We start from the raw sequence: 22,017 nt of genomic DNA, 5'->3' as shown, positions 1-22,017 counted from the left end.
TGATCATCCAAATTTTTTTTTAAATTGAGTTTCCACCAAGGTAAATTAATTTCTACTCAGATTTAAATGCAATTAAAGATAAATATAATGTTCCAGTAACTCAAAAAACAAATAATAAATAAATGACAGAAAACGGCGGCCAACAATTATCTCTTCGTTGCACATCTTTTCACATTTTCAACAGAATATGCAAATTCTAGTCCTTTACCCCTTTAGTTTTATCGATCTGTATAGCCTGTGTTAATGAGGATGTAGAACTCTCCTGTCAAATCGATCGTCTGAAACAAGCTGCAGAGTGACAAGAGAGAGAGCATATGGTGGAGCGTATCGTGGACAAGCGATTGCGATATTAGCTTTCAGCGAGAGTCAACAGCAGCAGTTTGTGGCGGAGACCATTTGGTGAGTATGTGTGCCGATGCGTACGTGCGCTGGGCTGGTGATTACAAAACAGTCGCTTTGTTTAGGAAAGCGAAATTGAAAACAAGATGCTGTGGCCCTACATAATGAATCGGGAATGATGTTCTCCAGCTAGTGTCAGCCGTCTTAACATATTGATTGAAATATCGTCATTATTGTGAGCCTAGCAACAATATGCTATTTCTGGCGGCGTGGAAATTAATTTATCCAAACTCGGCATCTCATTCCAGCCTTGCTTTTCCACCTTCCGGTACCTGCCATTCAAGTAATTTTCCCTTTTTTAATTTTAATTTACTCACTTTGTCGTAGCACATTACCTTATTGCATGTGAATTTAAGAAACCATGTAATTTTTTCCTTGTGGTATCTTGTGGTAAGCCCCCAGAAATACATCAGTTGAAAATGCCAATGATTTTTTTTTTTTAATTTGATGATTGTTTTACGCTGTACTCAAGAAGCTTTCACGTACATGACAGCGGCCAGCATTATGGTGGGCCTTGCAGAGCCTAGGGGAAACCCATGACCATCCACATGTTGCTTGCAGACCTTCCGCCCATATGGGCAGAGGGGAAGCTAGCATAAGCTGGGTTTGAACTCACAGTGACTGCATTGGAGATAGGCTTGTGGGTCATTGGACTGTACTGGCATGCTATCCACCTCAGCCAGAAAATCCCAATGAATCTGAGCATATTGGCACATTGATCTGTTGTGCGGGTGTTTATTTTATACATTACAGTTACTGTCAACAAACATCACAAAAACATCTGTTAGGTATTTGAAACATCCACAGTCAACATAACATGATATATTATAATGGCATGCAAGACCTGCATTTGGTTGGTAGAAGGCTTTATGTAAATAGAGTTATTGAGTTAATGTAATAATTTGTGTACGACTGATGATAATTTGTAGCAGTAATTTATGGCAGTAATGTTAAAAAATATGTGTAGAACTGACTGTTTATAAAAACTAATCAGATAAATAAATAAATAATTGTGGCTTGGTTATGACTCATGTGTAAATGTGAAACGTGACAGCTGTCCTGCTCTTTAATTAGTAAACTTTGCCACCAGTGATTTTTTTGCTAATGAGTTTGAGTATACTGACTTGTAAGTTGAGAAATATTTTTGTTTCCCTTTTTGATATTTTGATTTGATATTCATGGCTCCTCAACCTCAGATTAGAAATTTAGCCATTCTCTGTTGCAGTAATGAACAGATTGCAGTGCAAATAGGCACACCACTTTGACCTACATTTACATACTGCATATATGATACATGTACCTCTAGCTGGTTCATATCCACATTGTAAACCGGCCCTGCTAGCACACTTGGTAGAGCGTCTGCTTCAGGAGCGGTAGATCCAGGGTCAATTCTGGGTCGAGTCACACCTAAGACTTTAAAAGAGGAAGTTGCAGCATTCAGCAAGGGATAGTGCAACTACTGGTTGACCCATATCAGTATAATGGCTCGGGCGGCCGGTTTACTTGCCTTCGGTAAGCCTTAGTGAAGCAGCACTAGATAAAAGAGCGGTGGAAATCCGTCCTGCGACAAGGAGGTACATTACATGCATTCTAAGGATTCCTTCATCGTCATATGACTGAAACATTGTTAAGTACAACGTTAAACCCGAAGCACTCACTCACTCCACATTGTAACATCTCCTCTCCCATCGCCACACATACATGTAACTTTGTAAGGGTAATCTGGTCATGTATCATTTCTCAGTGTAGAGAATCCTATGAATAGAAGTATCGCAGCCATGAATGTATATGGCGTATCAAAATATTTCTCAAGACATGTCCGTGTACTAAGACTAGCAAAAGACCTGCTGTTATAAAAGCTGCTGTTGCCTGTCACTATTTGCTACAATTTCACTTGTAATAAACTACTAAATGTGATAAAAGTGTAATAGGGTATTGTCTCATAAAGATTTTGTGGGTGTCTAAATGTGTCATGTATGAATATATGGTTTTATTATGCCCCATACATCCTGTTTCATTGCCGATATATTTAATATCAACACAGCAACATACTACAATTTCATTCAACCAGTGATGGCAAAAGCTACAAAAACATAATGCCCTGGACCAGTTACAATTAATTTTGCTACTAATTACCAGGACTTACTGTTTGGTTATTACTTGTTGATGTATGCTGTGTATTGACTAAAAGTATCTTGTTACTGAAACTATTTGAACCAAGACCATCATGAAGAATATGTTTGTTGTTTGTGACCTGACTGATCCTCCTGATTATAAGTTTTTATAAGATTGTGCGTATGTCATTTTCCAGTTTTCTCCCTCTGTTTATGTTTTTTTAAAATCGATGTGTTTTTCACAAGCCAGAATAAAATGAAAGAAATACATATTTTCACTGACTGACCCTATTTCTTCTGATATGTTCAGGTTGATTCGATCAACGAAGACTTTTTGAAGGATGCTTAGCTGAATTAGTAGGAGATGTATAGGATAAAAACATTCACAGTAATTAATGTTTTATAATCGTATACGGTGTATTTCATTTGTTATTTGATATATGGCCTTGCCTTTTGTGCTACATTAGATTTAGACTCTTCCAGTAGTGCCCCTGTGTGCAGCCCATCTGCGCAGTCATTGATAACCACAGCAGGCACAACTCTAATACCTGTACATGTAGCTCCTATAACTGTGTCTGTATGGCTTTATGGTGATGGTATCTGTTCTTGTCTGTAATGTCCTGAATATTGCCTGTTGGTATCTGTTTACATCATGGTGATTGTCTTTGTCTACATGCTGTTTACTGCATCATTTGAGAGTTGAGCGAAGAACACATATGTAAGTGATACAAATATCCGGGATGGGTGGGTCAAGGACAGATCGGCATTAAAAGATGTAAGAATGAGAGCTGGGCTTATCTTTGAGTCAATAATACACAAGGGGTATTGGATCAGTCTTGAACAAGGGCAAGGAACTGTCAGAATTCCTTTGTCCCCAGTCATCTTTCTGGCTTTTGTGACTGTAAAATTTGGTAGTAGGAAGAAAAAGTGGGGATGGGGGTCGGGATTTGTATCCCAGCTCAAAAGGCAGGCCTTCTGTGCCACCTAGACCCCTGAAACTTTTGAAACCTACATGTATATGCCCTGATATGCATCAACCTGAAATATTACACTGAAAGTTTGAAAATGCACTTTCAAAAGCACACACAGGCCTTAAAATGATACTGATAGTAACTGATTATTATTGTAAGGGTTTTATGCGCTTCTGAAAGTGCAATCTGTGCGAACATTTAAGTTAGTTTTTCTGATAAGAAAAATAATTTATTATAAAGTGGCGATATAAGGTGGATGAATCAAATACATTCAAGCAAAATGTGTCACTTTTTAAGATTCAGTAGTTTTTGTTCCACTACATGTAGCTGTCCATTTTTATATTTCCAAAGTACATGTAGTTGTACATGTGCATGTATGTGTCAAGTACAAGTACACGTATGTGACAAGTACATGTATGTGACAAGTACATGTGTGTGACAAGTACATGTATGTGACAAGTACATGTATGTGACAAGTAGATCTGTGTGACAGGTACATGTGTGTGACAGGTACATGCATGTGACAAGTACATGTACATGAATGTGACAAGTACATGTGTCACAAGTATGTGTGTGCGACAAGTACATTTGTGTGACAAGTACATCTGTGTGACAGGTACATGTGTGTGACAGGTATATGTATGTGACAAGTACATGTACATGAATGTGACAAGTACATATGTGACAAGTATGTGTGTGTGACAAGTACATCTGTGTGACAGGTACATGTGTGTGACAGGTACATGTATGTGACAAGTGCATGTATGAGAGAGCTTTTTGGAGGATTGCTTGTATTGGATATCATAGCAAGGGAAATGTGAACACTGAGCTGCAGAAAAAGTATGAAAGTACATGCAATTCTGCATGTACATGTATGTGTCAAGTTGGTGCGGTCTGCATTTCCTGGGTTAGGTATAGAGCTACACATTAACTGTGGATAACCTTTAACAAAGTGTATGACATTATTTAATGTGACTATAAACAGTGTAGTGCAATGGCTATACATACATGTACTTGTAGTCTTAATTATGTTATCGTGTCGGTATATAGTATTATAGATAAATTATTCAGATGTCAGATTCATAATACGTGTATGCATGTGATATAGACTTTAAGTGTATGCACTGTGCATTAAGGTCGACAGTTTGGCTCGCCACTTCCACCTCCACATTTGCCAACAAGTGCATATACACCACTACCCTGTCTGACTTAATGGATGACAGATCTTATCATAAGCCTATTAACTATATGCATGTCATTGATTTATATTGACACGCTGTAGTCTTCTTCAACCTTTTTTCATCATGATTGAGTGTTGTTCATTTAAAGTGGCATGAGTGTTGTACATGATTTGTTGTGCACTGCTTGTCATGAGTGTTGTACATGATTTGTTGTGCACTGCTTGTCATGAGTGTTGTACATGATTTGTTGTGCACTGCTTGTCATGAGTGTTGTACATGATTTGTTGTGCACTGCTTGCCATGAGTGTTGTCATGATTTGTTGTGCACTGCTTGTCATCAGTGTTTCTTGTCATGGGTGTTGTACATGATTTGTTGTGCACTGCTTGTCATCAGTGTTGTCATGATTTATTGTGCACTGCTTCTCATGAGTGTTTCTTGTCATGAGTGTTGTACATGATTTGTTGTGCACTGCTTGTCATGAGTGTTGTCATGATTTGTTTTGCACTGCCTCTCAGGAGTGTTTCTTGTCATGAGTGATTGTACATGATTTGTTGTGCACTGCTTGTCATGAGTGTTGTACATGATTTGTTGTGCACTGCTTGTCATGAGTGTTTCTTGTCATGAGTGTTGTACATGATTTGTTGTGCACTACTTGTCATGAGTGTTTCTTGTCATGAGTGTTGCACACGATTTACAGTGCAGTGCTTGTCTTGTCATAAATGTTGCACATGTTTTACTCTGCACTGCTTATCATGGATGTTGCACTATTTTCTGTGAACTGCTTGTCATGAGTGCTGCATATGATATGCTGTGCACTGTTTGTCAAGAGTGTTGCACAGGATTTTGTCATGGATGCTGCACTATTTTCTGTGAATTGCTTGTCATAAGAGATGCACATGATTTACTTTGCACCGCTTGTCATAAATGATGCACCCAGCTCTGCTCAAAGTGCATAATGTTAAGGAAGCTATATTTGGCATTTCCTTTAAATTGTGGAACTCTTTTCAAGAATTTTTTCAGTAAATGCCTTCATCTTCTGTACACGTACTCGACGAGAGGAAAAGAAACACTAACCCCAAACTAACCTCATCAGAGATGATACCATATCTGAAGTCAAATTCAGATCCATGAAGATAAGTTTCAAAATTTCGCTTGGACTTCAGTGCATTATAAACATACAAACTGAACAGAGGCCTATTTATACGCTGTAGAACAAGCAGAAGTATATTATGAAATTGCATATATATATATATATTAACTGTGATTGTTTGGTGGGTGACCTATGCACATGTGCATAGGCTCAATATTCCAGCATAATGAAAGTCCAAGGTCTTTAAAGTTACGTTATTTTCCGAAGGAGGACTTGGTTCAAACACAGTTTTATTTTAGCAAATTAGGAGATTTTGCCTGTACTTAGCGACCTCTCATTGTTAAGGTATGATGATGCAGATTTTAGCACTACAGGTATCTGCTGATGTACCTGCCTAGACTATGTATACACATAGATACAAGTTGGTGGTTAGAATCGGGACCCACACAATCTGATCATGTGACCACAGTTGAGGTCGGTGGGGGGGGGAGGGAAGTAGACAAGAGGGGAGAGGGGGGCTTCAGATCAAGTGATGTATATGTACTGTTATCAGCAAGAGCGTGATTGTAGCAGAGTTTGACCAGGCTGTGCAGTAGATATAAACATTTGCATCTCCTTGATCAATGTGTGTGCAACTACATGCTGGTACATGCCAAAGGAGTTCAGGTAGGCAGTGTGCAATACTGGTACCTTGATGCTTTCAATGCTTTCCTTATAAAAGTACCAACATATTAAAATCAAGTGTGCAGCCGTGTTAGCAGAGTTACATAAATGGATGTACTGGACCAGAAAGTTGAGATGTGCATTAAGTACCTTAATATTTTGCTCTGTTCTTTTTGTTTGGTTTGTTTATTTGTTTTTTTGTGTGAGCAGTAGCATCAGTTTCTATTTTGCACGTACATCTGTTTATCTCAGAAGATTTTGGAGTGGTTTGTTATGACAGTTTGGAATTTTCACCTACCGGTAACTACATAAAATATCGATTTGAATGCTTGGGTTTTAAGGTGAGCTGTATAGAACCTATAAATATATGTAAGGGTCATGATATCATGGTATTTGTTCATCTTATTCTGTGTAATAAATACAATATCACGGTAGCTGACTTGTAGCTTTAGTTGTATATTAAATGTGCCTCAATGTAGACCTACATACCATATACATGAACGACAAGTTAAGTCAATACATGATTGGATTTCACAAAACTGCAGTTTGGGGAGAAGCTAAAGCCAAAGCATGTGCAGTATTCTGTACAAAATGTGGCCAATAAAACACACTTACATACAGCCTATAACATTTAACTGCATTCTGCATGGTGAAAAAACAGGTGACATGTGCTTCGTTTTTGTTTGTCTTCATTAAAGTGCACATTGAAGGTGTAGCCATGATTTTAGAATAATTTTGAGCCATTGCTCAGAGTTAAAGAGTTCAAATTTTCTAATACTATTTTATTGACTGTATTGTACGTAATGATAGCATATTAGTTGTATATGATAAACCTGTAAATAGGACCACAAATAGGCCGTGTTGTCATACATGGTACCCAGGACACAGCAGCAGTATGATGTATTAACCTGTAAATAGGACCACAAATAGGCTGTGTTGTCATACATGGTATCCAGGACACAGCAGGAGTATGATGTATAAACCTGTAAATAGGACCACAAATAGGCCGTGTTGTCATACATGGTACCCAGGACACAGCAGCAGTATGATGTATTAACCTGTAAATAGGACCACAAATAGGCTGTGTTGTCATACATGGTATCCAGGACACAGCAGGAGTATGATGTATAAACCTGTAAATAGGACCACAAATAGTCAGTGTTGTCATACATGGTATCCAGGACACAGCAGTAGTATGATGTATAAACCTGTAAATAGGACCACAAATAGGCCGTGTTGTCATACATGGTATCCAGGACACAGCAGCAGTATGATGTATAAACCTGTAAATAGGACCACAAATAGGCAATCCCCCGTGTTGTCATACATGGTACCCAGGACACAGCAGCAGTATGATGTGTAAACCTGTAAATAGGACCACAAATAGGCCGTGTTGTCATACATGGTATCCAGGACACAGCAGCAGTATGATGTATAAACCTGTAAATAGGACCACAAATAGGCCGTGTTGTCATACATGGTACCCAGGACACAGCAGCAGTATGATGTGTAAACCTGTAAATAGGACCACAAATAGGCAATCCCCTGTGTTGTCATACATGGTACCCAGGACACAGCAGCAGTATGATGTATAAACCTGTAAATAGGACCACAAATAGGCAATCCCCTGTGTTGTCATACATGGTGCCCAGGACACAGCAGCAGTATGATGTATAAACCTGTAAATAGGACCACAAATAGGCAGTGTTGTCATACATGGTACCCAGGACACAGCAGCAGTATGATGTATAAACCTGTAAATAGGACCACAAATAGGCAATCCCCTGTGTTGTCATACATGGTACCCAGGACACAGCAGGAGTATGAAGTATAAACCTGTAAATAGGACCACAAATAGGCCGTGTTGTCATACATGGTACCCAGGACACAGCAGCAGTATGATGTATAAACCTGTAAATAGGACCACAAATAGGCAATCCCCTGTGTTGTCATACATGGTACCCAGGACACAGCAGCAGTATGATGTGTAAACCTGTAAATAGGACCACAAATAGGCCATGTTGTCATATATGGTATCCAGGACACAGCAGCAGTATGAAGTATAAACCTGTAAATAGGACCACAAATAGGCCATGTTGTCATACATGGTACGCAGGACACAGCAGCAGTATGATGTATAAACCTGTAAATAGGACCACAAATAGGCTGTGTTGTCATACATGGTACCCAGGACAGAGCAGCAGTATGATGTATAAACCTGTAAATAGGACCACAAATAGGCCATGTTGTCATACATGGTATCCAGGACACAGCAGCAGTATGATGTGTAAACCTGTAAATAGGACCACAAATAGGCAATCCCCCGTGTTGTCATACATGGTATCCAGGACACAGCAGCAGTATGATGTGTAAACCTGTAAATAGGACCACAAATAGGCAACCCCCCGTGTTGTCATACATGGTATCCAGGACACAGCAGCAGTATGATGTGTAAACCTGTAAATAGGACCACAAATAGGCCATGTTGTCATACATGGTATCCAGTACACAGCAGCAGTATGATGTATAAACCTGTAAATAGGACCACAAATAGGCTGTGTTGTCATACATGGTATCCAGGACACAGCAGCAGTATGATGTATAAACCTGTAAATAGGACCACAAATAGGCCATGTTGTCATACATGGTATCCAGGACACAGCAGCAGTATGATGTATAAACCTGTAAATAGGACCACAAATAGGCTGTGTTGTCATACATGGTATCCAGGACACAGCAGCAGTATGATGTATAAACCTGTAAATAGGACCACAAATAGGCAATCCCCTGTGTTGTCATACATGGTATCCAGGACACAGCAGCAGTATGATGTATAAACCTGTAAATAGGACCACAAATAGGCCGTGTTGTCATACATGGTATCCAGGACACAGCAGCAATATGATGTATAAACCTGTAAATAGGACCACAAATAGGCAATCCCCTGTGTTGTCATACATTGTACCCAGGACACAGCAGCAGTATGATGTGTAAACCTGTAAATAGGACCACAAATAGGCCATGTTGTCATACATGGTATCCAGGACACAGCAGCAGTATGATGTGTAAACCTGTAAATAGGACCACAAATAGGCCGTGTTGTCATTCATGGTATCCAGGACACAGCAGGAATATGATGTATAAACCTGTAAATAGGACCACAAATAGGCCGTGTTGTCATACATGGTATCCAGGACACAGCAGCAGTATGATGTATAAACCTGTAAATAGGACCACAAATAGGCCATGTTGTCATACATGGTACCCAGGACACAGCAGCAGTATGATGTGTAAACCTGTAAATAGGACCACAAATAGGCCGTGTTGTCATACATTGTGCCCAGGACACAGCAGCAGTATGATGTATAAACCTGTAAATAGGACCACAAATAGGCCGTGTTGTCATACATGGTACCCAGGACACAGCAGCAGTATGATGTGTAAACCTGTAAATAGGACCACAAATAGGTCATGTTGTCATACATGGTATCCAGTACACAGCAGCAGTATGATGTATAAACCTGTAAATAGGACCACAAATAGGCTGTGTTGTCATACATGGTATCCAGGACACAGCAGCAGTATGATGTATAAACCTGTAAATAGGACCACAAATAGGCCATGTTGTCATACATGGTATCCAGGACACAGCAGCAGTATGATGTATAAACCTGTAAATAGGACCACAAATAGGCTGTGTTGTCATACATGGTATCCAGGACACAGCAGCAGTATGATGTATAAACCTGTAAATAGGACCACAAATAGGCAATCCCCTGTGTTGTCATACATGGTATCCAGGACACAGCAGCAGTATGATGTATAAACCTGTAAATAGGACCACAAATAGGCAATCCCCCGTGTTGTCATACATGGTACCCAGGACACAGCAGCAGTATGATGTGTAAACCTGTAAATAGGACCACAAATAGGCTGTGTTGTCATACATGGTACCCAGGACACAGCAGCAGTATGATGTGTAAACCTGTAAATAGGACCACAAATAGGCCATGTTGTCATACATGGTATCCAGGACACAGCAGTAGTATGATGTATAAACCTGTAAATAGGACCACAAATAGGCAATCCCCCGTGTTGTCATACATGGTACCCAGGACACAGCAGCAGTATGATGTGTAAACCTGTAAATAGGACCACAAATAGGCTGTGTTGTCATACATGGTACCCAGGACACAGCAGCAGTATGATGTATAAACCTGTAAATAGGACCACAAATAGGCTGTGTTGTCATACATGGTATCCAGGACACAGCAGCAGTATGATGTATAAACCTGTAAATAGAACCACAAATAGGCAATCCCCCGTGTTGTCATACATGGTATCCAGGACACAGCAGCAGTATGATGTGTAAACCTGTAAATAGGACCACAAATAGGCCATGTTGTCAAACATGATATCCAGGACACAGCAGCAGTATGATGTATAAACCTGTAAATAGGACCACAAATAGGCCGTGTTGTCATACATGGTACCCAGGACACAGCAGCAGTATGATGTATAAACCTGTAAATAGGACCGCAAATAGGCCGTGTTGTCATACATGGTACCCAGGACACAGCAGGAGTATGATGTATAAACCTGTAAATAGGACCACAAATAGGCGGTGTTGTCATACATGGTGCCCAGGACACAGCAGCAGTATGATGTGTAAACCTGTAAATAGGGCCACAAATAGGCCGTGTTGTCATACATGGTACCCAGGACACAGCAGCAGTATGATGTATAAACCTGTAAATAGGACCACAAATAGGCCGTGTTGTCATACATGGTATCCAGGACACAGCAGCAGTATGATGTATAAACCTGTAAATAGGACCACAAATAGGCCGTGTTGTCATACATGGTACCCAGGACACAGCAGCAGTATGATGTATAAACCTGTAAATAGGACCACAAATAGGCAATCCCCCGTGTTGTCATACATGGTACCCAGGACACAGCAGCAGTATGATGTGTAAACCTGTAAATAGGACCACAAATAGGCCATGTTGTCATACATGGTACCCAGGACACAGCAGCAGTATGATGTGTAAACCTGTAAATAGGACCACAAATAGGCCGTGTTGTCATACATGGTATCCAGGACACAGCAGCAGTATGATGTATAAACCTGTAAATAGGACCACAAATAGGCCGTGTTGTCATACATGGTATCCAGGACACAGCAGCAGTATGATGTATAAACCTGTAAATAGGACCACAAATAGGCCGTGTTGTCATACATGGTACCCAGGACACAGCAGCAGTATGATGTATAAACCTGTAAATAGGACCACAAATAGGCAATCCCCTGTGTTGTCATACATGGTACCCAGGACACAGCAGCAGTATGATGTATAAACCTGTAAATAGGACCACAAATAGGCCGTGTTGTCATACATGGTACCCAGGACACAGCAGGAGTATGATGTGTAAACCTGTAAATAGGACCACAAATAGGCCGTGTTGTCATACATGGTACGCAGGACACAGCAGCAGTATGATGTATAAAGCTGTAAATAGGACCACAAATAGGCCGTGTTGTCATACATGGTATCCAGGACACAGCAGCAGTATGATGTGTAAACCTGTAAATAGGACCACAAATAGACCGTGTTGTCATACATGGTATCCAGGACACAGCAGCAGTATGAAGTATAAACCTGTAAATAGGACCACAGATAGGCTGTGTTGTCATACATGGTACGCAGGACGCAGGAGCAGTATTCTGTACAGTGTATCTTAAGTTACCTGTTATAATCTGGGCTGCTTCCTAGACTTGTTTTCAGCAGCTTGTGGACGTGTCTGAGGTTGTCATGGTGATGACATGTAGCTGATGTTCAGTAGGTGTAAGCTGTACCCTGATGACAAAACACCTGTTGTAGCATATAAACAGAAAAAAACTTTCTGTGTGAAGTCATCATCAGGGAAAACTAAGTTGAGCTGAATTTTGATGCATTGTAAATACAGTTGTGTGTTTCTGCACATATTTGAAGTTGTGAAATTTGTCACCATACCAATTGTCACATGTATGTATTTAGCTTTTGTGGGTAGAGTGTTTATCATAACTTCATACTTTAAATATTATTTATTTAAAAAACAAACAGAACTGAAGGGAAATATTATCTGCATACATGTACATGTTTACATTTGAAAAAATTGAGTGAAATGTTGTATGGAAGAAATTGAGTGCCTATAGTGTACTTCTGTAATACTGGTACATGTACATATAGGTTGCTTCTCTATGGGAGGAACTGGCCCGGATAGTACAGTTGGTAAAGTGTCCGCTTCAGGAGCGGTAGATCCAGGATCAATCCTGTGTTGACTCACACCTAAGACTTTAAAAAGAGGAAGTTGTAACTTTCTCGCTTGGCGTTCAACATGAAGAGGATAGTGCAACGACTGGTTGACTCGTATCAGTATAATGGCTCGAGCGAGACGGCTTACTTGCCTTCGGTAAGGCATCTCATTGAAGCAGCACTAGATAAAAGAGCGGTGGAAATCCGTCCTGCGACAGGGAGGAACATTACATACACCCTAAGGATTCCTTCGTCATCATATGACTGAAAAATTGTTGAGTACGACATTAAACCCCAAGCACTCACTGACTTAATCTATGGGAGGATTTACCTCCCTTGACAGTATGTATCTGTCGTTTATTTCAGTAAAGCATATGGGACTATGGAAAGTGTTGTCGTTTATTTTGTCAGTTTCTCAATGGACAAAAGCCAATTGAAATTATTCAAAAGCAGATAACCTTGCAAGAAATTTACTAAGCTTATTCTCCTTGGGAGACCTGGGATCAAACCCAGGTTAGGTCATACCAAAGACTTTAGACTCGTTGCTGCCTCACTTGGTGTCATTACTAAGACGTTAGAACAAGGAAACAGGAGTGGTTGGCCTGGGTGGCAGTATAGTGTGACTGGATGGGGTGTCATGTGTGGTGGCATGACACTTCAGTGCAGCAGCACTTATACAAGTACACATGGTATGTGTACATGCTTCTAATAACTCCTCAGTGGCAAATTGTTAAGTGCAACTAAAAATTACATACATACAATGTATGTATGTACATGTTTCCTCTCCAGTCATATGTGGGAAGGACTACCACCAACCTGCAGATGGTTGTGGTTTTGTTGTTGTCCTATTTAAGGAAAATATTGATTATCTTTGGTGTAATCATATAAATAAGTAAATAAATAAATGTACAACCATGGTTCAAGGTTTGTGAGTGGAGAAACCTATAAGAACTGTTCATGAGTAAACCACCGCCCTGACTGAGTTGGGGGTAAACCACTGCCTAGACTTGAGTCGGAAGTAAAACACCGCCCCGACTGAACCGGGAGTAAACCACCGCCCTGACTGAGTTGGGGGTAAACCACTGCCTAGACTGAGTCGGAGGTAAACCACCGCCCTGACTGAACTGGGAGTAAACCACCGCCCTGACTGAGTTGGGGGTAAACCACTGCCCTGACTGAATGGGGAGTAAGCCACCGCCCTGACTGAGACGGAGGTAAATCGCCGCCCTGACTGAGTTGAAGGTAAATCACCACCCTAACTGAGTCAGGAGTAGATCACGACCCTGATTGAGTCGAGAGTAAACCAGCGCCCTGACTGAGTCAGGAGTAAACCACAGCCCTGACTGAGTCAGGAGTAAACCGCCACCCTGACTGAGTCGGGAGTAAACCACAGCCCTGACTGTGTCAGGAGTAAACCACCACCCTGACTGAGTTGGGAGTAAACTGCAGCCCTGACTGAGTCGGGAGTAAACCACCGCCCTGACTGAGTTGGGGGTAAACCACTGCCTAGACTGAGTCGGAGGTAAACCACCGCCCTGACTGAACTGGGAGTAAACCACCACCCTGACTGAGTTGGGGGTAAACCACTGCCCTGACTGAATGGGGGGTAAGCCACCGCCCTGACTGAGACGGAGGTAAATCGCCGCCCTGACTGAGTTGAAGGTAAATCACCACCCTAACTGAGTCAGGAGTAGATCACGACCCTGATTGAGTCGAGTGTAAACCACAGCCCTGACTGAGTCAGGAGTAAACCGCCACCCTGACTGTGTCAGGAGTAAACCACCACCCTGACTGAGTTGGGAGTAAACTGCAGCCCTGACTGAGTCGGGAGTAAACCACCACCCTGACTGAGTCAGGAGTAAACCGCCACCCTGACTGAGTCAGGAGTAACCGCCACCCTGGCTGAGTCGGGAGTAAACTGCCGCCCGGACTGAGTCGGGAGTAAACCACCACCCTGACTGAGTCAGGAGTAAACCGCCGCCCTGACTGAGTCGGGTGTAAATTTCCGCCCTGAGTCAGGAGTAAAACCACAGCCCTGACTGAGTCAGGGGTAAAACTACCGTCTTGAAGGTTCGTACAAGGTTTAAATTTTCATAGTCTTCTTTTCTTTGTTTCAGATGGTGTCACAAGACGTGTACATCGGACATTAAGGGTGCCTCTTCCTGAGTGGCATCCTCTGCGGCCTGAAGAAGATCGGTTTAAGACCTCATCTTGGATTTCTGTAACTCCGTAAAAATCCAGAAGGAACACATTTGCGCTTGAAAAAAAGTTTGACCTGACCTTATCTTTGTGACCTTGACAGAAACCTGTGAAAATTTGTTTGTGAATCACCAGCTTTCAAAAGTTCAAAGGTCGACAAAGATACCATACAGTAGGGGACTGTAGGCACTCTGTTGCTGTTTCCTCGTGGTTGTTGGAAATTTGACCAGAATGGAAAGTTACGGGCTTCACGGTGACCAGCAGCGTAATCTGCGCTGGTTCACTTGGCTGGTCCTGCTGGCTCAGTTGCTGGGATTGACCGCAGTCATTCTGGTGGCTGTCTGGATGGGCCACTTCCGCTCTGGCTTTGCCTGGCAGGAGAACCCTGCGATAGAGTTTAACTACCATCCACTGTTCATGATCATTGGTATGATCTTCCTCTATGCTGATGGTAAGTTGGGGGTACAGCTGCTTTAGTACACGTCATGACAGTTCAGGTGTGAACGCATTGGGATATCTTTTCTTGTGCACTGGTAGCTTGGGTCCAAGCTCTGTTTTTTATTAGATAGTAAAAATAACTGGAAAACTTTAATTTTTAGTTTTATTAGGTAGTAAAAATAACTGGAAAACTTTAAATGAGATGCCTTATCTGTCTGAATCTGTGATATTATTTTATTAAAAATTAGTAATACTTAACTGTATTAGTGAAAATGGTGATAGAACCTCAAACAAGCAGTCTCAAACAAAGGCAATAAATGGAAGGGTTTGTTGTTGCTTTTATTAATGAATGAAATCATTGCAAGCCTGGAAATAATTTTCGCAGGACATAATGGCAAATCTACCAGCTTTTTACATTATCAGAAGCCAAAGTTACATGGTTATTTTAGATACATAGTTAATGTTATTTTACATGGCGGTTTTGTCCTGTACCAAACAGATGGCTCCTGTTAGAATATTATTTGGTGCAGGACATTGTCGTTGCCATTCTACTTATTGGCTTGATTTAATCATGCAAGTTAAGTATAAAAACACAGATATACCTTTACATTGATAGTATCACAAAATGCATTCCTACAGTAAATGTTCATTTCCATATCAAAACTAACAGTTGTGTTCACTTCTCAGCGATGTTGGTGTACCGAGTGTTTAGGAATGACCGGAAGATCTATGTGAAGATCCTTCATGGCTCCCTCCATGTGGCCGCTCTTCTCTTCTCCGCTGTTGGCCTCAAGGCTGTGTTTGACTCCCACAACCTGGCGGACCCTCCCAAAGCTAACCTCTACTCTCTACACAGCTGGATGGGGCTCATCACCATTATCCTCTTTGGATTACAGGTCAGTAACTACGACAACAACACAAGCCGAGGGTAGTTGAATATAGCAATTCATCAAATGTCAGTCCTGAAAATAGGTGCCTGACAGTTAAAAATAAAAAACTCTTTGAAACCAACCCAAGCAACATAATATACAACCAACTCAGTCAACGTAATGTACAACCGACCCAAGCAATGTAATGTATAATCAACCCAGTTAACGTAATGTACAAGCAACCCAGTCAACGTAATGTACAGCTGACCCAAGCAACGTAATGTACAAGCAACCCAGTCAACGTAATGCACGACCGACCCAAGCAACATAATACACAACTGACCTAAGGAACGTAATGTACAAGCAACCCAAGCAATGTAATGTACAAGCAACCCTGTCAACGTAATGCATGACCGACCTAAGCAACATAATACACAACTGACCTAAGCAACGTAATGTACAAGCAACCCAAGCAACGTAATGTTCAAGCAACCCAACCAAGGAAATGTACAACCAACCAAAGCAACAATACACAACCAACCCAAGCAACAATACACAACTGACCCAAGCAACGTAATAGAAAAACAGACCCAAACAACGTAATGTACAACCAGCTGACCCAAGCACCTGACATGCCTACATGTAGCAGGACAATATGGGTTTTACCATTTTCTCCAAAGTGATGTTTCCAGAAAATATCAGGAACCTATTGTACATGTATTTTCAGTCATGTTACAGTCACGTTACAGTCACTGGGCTCATTGTTCATGGCATATGTGTACATTCAGTTGTAGGGCTTGATTCTACCTTAATGATGACAGCTTTATGTCTTGTCAGGGTCTACATGTAACACTGAAAAGTTGATGACTTGGATATTTGTGTGAGAGTGTGAACCCTGCATTTCCTCATCTGCACTTGTTATTCTCGAACATTAGTAATGTCTTTAATATTGTTAGGACCAACTACATGTATAGGTCTAAATGGGCCTTGTGAAGGTTTACTGCATTGATTTACTAACCCTGAAGCTTGGATTAACCAATGACTTGCTTGTATTCTCAGTGGTTGGGTGGTTTCCTGTCCTTCCTATGGCCAGGGGCGAGCCTAGGCATCCGCAAACAGTACATGCCGTTCCACACCTTCTGGGGACTGACTATCTTCTGCATGGCTGTTGGCACGGCTCTCATGGGCATCGTTGAGAAAACCTTGTTTTCTATGTAAGTCCAACAAAACTACTTAACAGATGACTGTGTATTTATTTATATATGTTTTAATTTGATTGCTGACAAACTTCTGCAATGGTGGTCAATTTTGTAGAAGGAGGAAACTGAAATGCCTCTGGTATTAAAACCACTGTCATTTGGCAAGTTTGAGGAAACTTTTCCACATACTGATATGAACACTACACTGGTGCACGGCAAGTGGTCTTCAAGAAACATTAGACTGGCCTACAGGTCGATGTACCGTTATATTACCCTAATTCCTCGGCCTTTTGGCTTTTCACATATGAAAGATCAACTGTAAGTGCAATCCACGCGCATTTGATTTTGGAGATGAAACTACATTGGTTGGATTTGCCAGTATGAGTCGACTCAGAATAATGCCTTCAGAATATACTTGAATAAACACTTTGCAAACATCCAAAAAGGTTGAAGAGTTACAATGTTTGACAACTGTCAGAATTATTTAAGGAGAAAACACTCCACCTTATTTAAAACGTGTGAACATCTACGTAATCTGCTGAAATAGGTTAAGAAAAAATCATGACAGCATAGATTTATTTGAAATCTTGACTTTCAGGAACAAAGAGAAATTGGTCTGCTCAGAGCCAGTCTACATCAATTGGCTAGCCAAGGCAGATTCTATGATCATTGAGTAGATTTGAAGGAGTTTGAAGTTATTGATGACAAAGGGATATGAAGAGATCCATAGTGTTTCTGAGAAGCAAGTCCTCTCAATATGTATTTGTTGTGCATGTTGATTGCTAAGTAACTGTAAGACCAAGGTCAAGTCAGAAGCTTTCTGATTGACAAATTCCTTTCTTATCACTTGAATTAACTTAAGGGTGATAGGCTTGTTATTGGTGATGAGGAAAGAAAGCTCAAATTTGCTGTTGTTGCAAGGCTTACCAGCTGGGGATTTGAACCAGAGATTTCTGGGTTTGGAGGCCAGGCTTCTCCCACAGAGGTTGATAGCACTGATATTCCACCATATTGCATAATGGCAGTATAATGTTAAAAGGATGTCTTCTCTTTGCTTTTATATCGTGTTTGTCTCCCCTTGTAGAATGAAGCAGTACAGCAGCATGCCGTCAGAGGGATTACTGATCAACTTCCTGGGACTGACGATCGTTGCTCTTGCGATCACCGTAGTGTACATCGTAACCAAGAGCGAGTACAAGCGAGAACCCACCCCAGATGAGGAGCACATCCAACTGGCTGAGTAAAATACATGTACATCGTCCTGAAGTGAGATGACCTTGAAAGGGGTTATCTGTGACCTTGAAGACTGAGCCTCTGGTAAAAGCCCCCACCTGTAGTGACATAACCTAGTACCATAGTGATAGAGATCAAGACTAATGGAGCTTCTCAGAGGATAAAAACACATTTTTTTTCCTGAGTTACTTGTAAGTTATCTATTTGCACACTATGTTTTCTGCAGTTTATGGTTCTCAAAAAGACTACCAGTATTTAAAGGAAAAGACCTCTAAAAACTGAAGTAGCCATCACATAATAGACCTCTTAAAACTATGCATAAATATACTTTCATTTATTTTTTTAGATTTTTGTGAAGAGAGTTAAAGGTGTTCAAACGTTTGAATTCTGAAGTGGGCTTTATGGACCATACTATTTTTAGGAACTCTGACGTCACAGGAAGTTTTTCCAACTCTAATCATGACACTGAATGTTGGAATAACTCTTTTTACCCAGAAGTAAAAGATTACTGAAGTAATGTTCTCAAAAATTCCATTCTTCTGATGAACATCAGGTAAAAAAAGTGATACCATCAGTTTGGCTGGTAAAGCCTACCGGTACCATAGAATTTAAATATCTGAATGCCTTTCCACACTCTTCAAAAAGATTAAAAAAAATGAATGAAAGTATTTTTACTCAAAGTTTTTCAATTATCTGTCTGATGAACCTTTATATTTTAGCCTTCTTTTGCCTTAAGCATTTTGAAGCTTGTTACTGACCAGACAGTTACAGTGCAGCTATTGTTTCAAACTGCGTAATGGAATGAACCATGTGACAGGTATTGAAGGTGAACCAGTGATGTCAGGGAAGTTGGTTTGGAGGGGAGGGGGGGGGGGGAAGGGGAGGCATTAACAGTGGGAGACCTTACCATCTTAGCACATTACATGAAGGTCCAAGGCTGCTTAGGACTTGGAAACTCCGCTGCTTTAGAGGCTCTGGACCCTCTAGATCCATAGGCAAGGTTTCAGCCATTTTGAGCCAAAAACCTCAATGAATTGTACAGTGAGTTATTTGGTTGTCAAGGCCCCACCCCCTATTTTCCAATGCCTCTTCAATTTAACCAATCTTCTACAGGGTAGAAGTCCTGTTACTTACACTGAAGGTTTTTTCTTATTACCGTGTTGTTTTGTTTTTGTTTTTTTTTTCTGTTTCTTGTTGTTGAGATTTTACTGAAAATCTGCTCGTTGCAATGTTATAATTTATTGAATGGATTTGTTCTTTACATTTTGATTACAAATGTTTCATTTAATATATAATGTTATTTAGCACCTGAGTGAAGAAAACTGGGCCAAGCCTGGGGAAATCCTCTTTTCTTGCTGAATACCTGACACAGTATCTAAAGACTATTATTTTATGTAAAAATGCAATATGTTTTAAGATACGTCACACAGCAACATGTTTCTCTTTGTGTGAAGATTCCTGAAGTAAACTGATCTCATGTAAATCTGATATATTTAATCCAGAGCATGTTAAGCCCATTCCTATGGTCATGTGACACTGCACATGATGAAGATGTCAGCATGACTTCTCATTCAGCATCGTACTCTGTAGCTGTGCTGATTATCAGAGTTACTCATTCATGTTTACATCAGTCATTATAGCCCCAGCACGGGGGGATGACTTGCTGAATAATTGTGGCTGTGCTCCCTCTCTCCAGGTATAAATGACAGGTGTGTGTCCCCAGTGACAGTGCTGATTACTAATGTGACAGGTGGTCAGAGAGTAAACTACAGAAATGCCTGTACATGGTCGACATAGAAATACAGATTAATCTTTAGGGTGGTGCACAACACAGATACGCAGTTGTCAGACAGGCCTTGTATTTCTGCCAACATTGACAGTTATCAAATAATGTCAACAAGCCACATTTGCATTCTAAGCAGCATGCTACTTCACTCGCCACAACAAAGTAGTGTGGTTGAATTCGCACTCACTGGTTGACAGTGACCTTTGCAGTTTGAATCTGCAGCTGATTTAAAATGGCAACATTTCAAAGAAACACTTTTTACAGGAGATTTGCTGTTTCTCCATTATTTTTGCTACAAGTTAGTGCAAGTGGTGATATGATTTTCAGTGTAGAATTTCAATGAAACAGTTACTGAATGGAGTAAGCCTGCTGCTGATAGGCTAAAGCATTGGCTGATATTGAAGTGAAAGTTAATGCCCAGCTCCGGTGTAATGCGAGATCTTGTGACAGTTCGATCAAAAAAATGGTGTGGTCTGACGGTGAGAAATGGGACTAGGGTTTTATACATTCAGTATTTAGGAGATAGAGGGATTTGCGAATGGCACATTTGTACCTGTAAATTGTAAACTTGCATTAGTGGCATTCGGGCAATCCATCAAAAGGCTTTATGCCACATTGGCACACATCTGTTTGTAGAGGTGTCTCAGGCTGGGGCACAGGCATGGTAAAAACATAATATGAAAACATCCATGCTAAAAACATGATACAAAACATCCATGCTAAAAACATGATACAAAACAGCCATACTAAAATCATGATACAAAAACATCCATGCTAAAAACATCCATGCTAAAAACATGATACAAAAACATCCATGCTAAAAACATGATACAAAACATCCATGGTAAAAACATGATACAAAAACATCCATACTAAAAACATGATACAAAACATCCATGGTAAAAACATGATACAAAAACATCCATGGTAAAAACATGATACAAAACATCCATACTAAAACATGATACAAAAACATCCATGGTAAAAACATCCATGCTAAAAACGTGATACAAAAACATCCATGCTAAAAACATGATACAAAACAGCCATGCTAAAAACATGATACAAAACAGCCATACTAAAATCATGATACAAAAACATCCATGGTAGAAACATGATGCAAAACATCCATACTAAAACATGATACAAAAACATCCATGGTAAAAACATGATATAAAACATCCATACTAAAACATGATACAAAAACATCCATGCTAAAAACATCCATGCTAAAAACGTGATACAAAAACATGTATGCTAAAAACATGATACAAAACAGCCATGCTAAAAACATGATACAAAATAGCCATACTAAAATCATGATACAAAAACAGCCATGGTAGAAACATGATGCAAAACATCCATACTAAAACATGATACAAAAACATCCATGGTAAAAACATGATACAAAAACATCCATGGTAAAAACATGATACAAAACATCCATGGTAAAAACATGATACAGAACATCCATGGTAAAAACATGATACAAAAACATCCATGGTAAAAACATGATACAAAAACATCCATGGTAAAAACATGATACAGAACATCCATGGTAAAAGCATGATACAA

General features: G+C 40.4%; 1 protein-coding gene across 1 annotated transcript; it reads left to right on the top strand.

Moving 5' to 3' along the window:
- Positions 1–269: 269 nt before the first annotated feature.
- LOC135477478 (transmembrane ascorbate-dependent reductase CYB561-like) lies at positions 270–19,233 on the top strand. Its single transcript, XM_064757596.1, has 5 exons — positions 270–399; positions 14,836–15,368; positions 16,043–16,251; positions 17,284–17,438; positions 18,508–19,233. The coding sequence occupies exons 2-5, from the start codon at positions 15,149–15,151 to the stop codon at positions 18,665–18,667; spliced, it is 744 nt and encodes a 247-aa protein (XP_064613666.1). The 5' UTR covers positions 270–399; positions 14,836–15,148; the 3' UTR covers positions 18,668–19,233.
- Positions 19,234–22,017: the final 2,784 nt, after the last annotated feature.

The sequence above is a fragment of the Liolophura sinensis genome, chromosome 11, assembly GCF_032854445.1.
Source record: "Liolophura sinensis isolate JHLJ2023 chromosome 11, CUHK_Ljap_v2, whole genome shotgun sequence".
NCBI lineage: Eukaryota > Metazoa > Mollusca > Polyplacophora > Chitonida > Chitonidae > Liolophura > Liolophura sinensis.
Note: the sequence above shows the minus strand (reverse complement) of the source record. Positions and strands in the feature narration are given on the sequence as shown.